The sequence below is a fragment of the Gossypium hirsutum genome, chromosome D04, assembly GCF_007990345.1.
Source record: "Gossypium hirsutum isolate 1008001.06 chromosome D04, Gossypium_hirsutum_v2.1, whole genome shotgun sequence".
Lineage (NCBI taxonomy): Eukaryota > Viridiplantae > Streptophyta > Magnoliopsida > Malvales > Malvaceae > Gossypium > Gossypium hirsutum.
Genome location: NC_053440.1, coordinates 43,887,544 through 43,891,654, shown reverse-complemented (window position 1 = coordinate 43,891,654; position 4,111 = coordinate 43,887,544). Strand labels below are relative to the sequence as shown.

General features: G+C 32.0%; 1 protein-coding gene across 1 annotated transcript; it reads right to left on the bottom strand.

The window, feature by feature from the left end:
- Window positions 1-2,164: 2,164 nt before the first annotated feature.
- On the bottom strand, window positions 2,165-2,656 carry LOC107898172 (uncharacterized). Its single transcript, XM_016823713.1, has one exon. It carries the CDS (start codon window positions 2,654-2,656, stop codon window positions 2,165-2,167), a length of 492 nt encoding a protein of 163 aa, XP_016679202.1.
- Between the last annotated feature and the right edge of the window lie 1,455 nt (window positions 2,657-4,111).

Here is a 4,111-nt window from a genome sequence, read left to right as displayed (position 1 = left end):
TATTGTAAATCATCATCAACTTATAGTCTCCACATTGCTTGAGGCCTGCCTTGCGGATATAATTACTTGAATAAATTCTCATAAGTTTTTATACTCCATTTATTAGAGCTTGTTAGACTGGTTGTGGGGCCGCCATGTGGAGTACTGAAGTCTTCTTTTAGATCTTCAAGTGTCAAATCAAGAATGAAAGTGCATCTTCCTCGGTGAACCTTCTTCAATGGCTTTCGGCATTTCGCACCCTTTGAAAATCTAGAACACTTTTATGTACCGTCAAAATCCGATCAACCCAATCCTTATTTTACACGCTTACATGCATGTGGGGCATTATTGATTTAACCCTTTAATTATTCTATTTTCTTTTCGTGTTAGTCTGCAATAACTTAAACCTTCACTTGACTAATCATAAAATTAATCACCTTATTATTCGCTTAAAACACGTGCCCTACTCACCCTGGGTCAAACATTTAAGCACACAGAAAAAAGGGCTACTTAATTTACTCAATTATAATCTTCAGGGCAGTCCAATGCCACGTATGATACATTAGGCTCTTGCATTGGTTAGGTGATGTATAAGTGCCCTAATCCTGTTCCCCATGAGATAAACAATGATTAAGCGAACATCCATTTATGTTAAACAATGAGATGAACCAATGGTTGAAACCCAAGTGTCAGGTTTCTTTTTATCATCAAAGTGACCCACCAGATTTCAGAAAATCATGCCTAAAACCTAATCCAAATAAATGTGATCAAGTTCAAAATGATAACCTTAAATTTATATTTTATATGATATGATCATCCAATAGGGAAGCATTAAGGTTGAGTCAAAACCCTAGATTTTACAGTACAGATAAAAAGTTTAATTACTTTTGCATTTCATTTTCACTCGGATACCGATGATTTTATCTTGGGTAGATTTGATTTTTTCTTTCACATTTAAAAACAAAAATATCGTCTTGTTTGTCTTAATCCTAGCTAACCTACTAGACCTAGAGTGTTTTTGTTGATTAATTTCAACTGTATCCTGTCACGTGTAAAATTTAATTAGGTTAGTATTATTTTTTATTCTTTATGTTAAGTAAGTTAATTGCTATATCAAAAATTATTATCACTTTTTTTAATGCATAAAATGATATGTCATATAATATTATCTAAAAGTATTATTTTGTACATTAATAATAAAATTTTTAATTTTTATGCATAAGTTAACCACGGTTTAGCTTGATGGTAAGATTAAAGTTCTAAAATTTTTGAAATTTTAAATTCAAGTTAAACTTATGCAAACTGTGTGTATTTTTAACTCATATTTATTTTGATTTAAGTCTCATAATATATAAATTATATCTAAATTTATTTTCATATAAATTCAAATATATTACCTTTTCAATTTAATTATACTTAATAATAATTGACTTTGGTTATAATTATTCGGATGCTTATTAAAACATCATCAAATATATAAAGCATGTGTATTTATGGAAATAAAATTATGGTTTGATAGACATTCATTTAAAAACAATTAATTAGTTAATAAGTTTCCATGAATCTTTCAATTAAGGTAAAATTTTATTTTAATTAATATATGTGATTATTCCCCTGTTGCTACAAAATTAATATAAAAGTAGGTATGTTTTTACATATATTTGCATAAATCTTACCAATTTCGGTGTTTATTGTTTTTACTCAACATGATTGTGAGCAATTATAATAAATCAAAACCTTGACAAAGGGGGAAAAAATAGATGTTGAAATCATTAGCCTTTTACGTCCTAAGATCTTGTTCTTCTTCGCCAAAAATATTTTCGCTAACAAAAAGATAACATGTTTTACAACTCATAATAGTACCAAAATTTGACAACATAACCATTGACTGAATACATAAAGAACACTTGGACAAGAGTAGAAAAGTATGCGAACACTATCACGTCAACTGCCCAGGTCAATAAAAGCTATTTAGGAGTAGCAATGTGCCCATTCTTATCCAACATGTAAACTAAAAAAGATGGAGGGCAGTCAATCCATCCCGTCAAACTCATCTCCTTCTTGAAGTGTTTAGCCACCCAACATGCTACACTAATTTGAGTTTTACATTAGGTATAGTGTCGATCAACTCCTTAAATCTTCTTGAAATTGGATTCAATTTTCAATATTTGTTAAAATCCTTTCTTTAAATTTCATCCATCACAACTTTCAAATCTATTTCAAATATTATATTTTGAAAACCTTTTTGTTTTGCGAGATCTGCAACCATTTTAAGTGCCAGTGCTTTCATAACCTCTAGACTATCAACTTGCACATGCTTTCCAGTTCCGTCCACTAGTAGCCCCTCACTGTTTTGAACAACAACTCCTAGACCAGTGTCTCCGGTATCAACATTGAAAGTTACATCACAATTGATTTTTAGCCAAGAGCCTTCTGGTTTCTCCCAGCCTCTAATTTTGAAATCAGGCATGTCTTGAGAACGACCAAGTTTATATTGAGCATTCATATAAGACCATTCTTTAGTCGCAAAAAGAATATTTCTAATAGTACTCCACACATCAATTTCCTTTCCTTGCATAACTTTCTCACATTTAGCTTTCCAAATGTACCATAGGGTATAAACAACCCTAAGCATTACTTGTTCCCTTGTTGTGCTATTTGCTAGATTCTCTGCCATTTGTAACAACTATTGGTAAAAAGTATTGATGTTCTCCCATTGTAGCTTTAGACTATAGCAAGATTCGAACCAAATAACCCTTACCCAGCCACAACCAAAGATAGTGTGTTCCATAGTTTCCTCAACTTGATTACACAATTCACATAGAGGATTAGGAGCACAGTTTCTTCTCCTTAAGCCATACCTAGTAGGATTTGCATTAGTGTAACATGTCCAAAGAAAAAATTTTAACTTGTTAGGAATCTTGATTTGTCACACAACTTTCCAAACTCTTTTGCTGATCTTGCAAGAAAATGGTTTGTCCAGTCGCTCATCTCTCATTTTAGCCCTTAGGACCTTATACCCCAATTTGACTGTATAAGAGCCTGAGCTATTAAAAGGCCAAATAAGCTTATTCTCATTGTCAACCCTATAGATTTGCATTTTTAAGATTGCCTTCTTTTCAACCTTAGAGAGCTATTCTTCAATACTAGTCAAATCCCATCTTTTGTCTTCTTTTGAGAGTTTATCGACAACCATATTAGGTACTAAACCATGACCACTGTTAGGCCTTCTTAATCTATACCCCTCAATCCCTACATCCAAACTATCCTCCCATAATTCCACTTTATCACCATTGAAAACTTGCTATAACAAAGACATTTTCATAATTTCCTTTGCTTCCATAAGGTTGCTCCATGTCCAAGAAGATCTACCACATTTTATAGCTTTGAAAAAAGAGAGTTGGGGAAATTGAGTTTTAAACGATTATATTTAGATTTGGTATTTTTAAAGCGTGTTTGGATTCAAAAATGGAAAATATCGTAATCTTGAGTAAAACAGTGATTTCGAAGTGATTTTTGATTTATTCTAACCTAACTAGAAGGTATTTCATTTCAATTTGGTCGTTCATAACTGAATTTTTAAGAATCAAGAGTTTTCTCTTTTTCATTTTCGTAAAAGCTTTAATTTTCTGAAAAAATTAGGACCATGGATTTAGGTGAAATTAATGGCTTAGTTATAAAATTAAATGTTATTTAAGATGTTTGAAATTGAAATGGAGGTTTAGAAACAAGGTTAGGATGTCGAAATTCAATTTCGGCAAAACTAGCTAGTTTTCGGTAGTGAAAAAGGATAGGCTTAAATTGTGTTTTCCTTGTTGTTTGGTTGTGTCCAAGGATATTTTTAATGAGGTTGGAATGTGTTTGTTATGTGTGTAAAGTGCCGGATCAATCGAGAGCCACTACGAGCAAGTCTAAGGGCAAGGAAAAACTAGTTTAAGCTTTCGTTAGTAAGCGAAAGTGTAATTGGTGAATGTCTGAAGTCGCTATTGGTATGTGTGATTCATAGCATTAAAGGAGAGCTTAGGAATAGCCTAAACCTCTATCCTAAGTTCCAAGTGTAAACTTTTCTTATACTTTTTGTCTTGTTATAAAAATATGCATAATGTATATCGAATTGTGGAATGTGATGCTG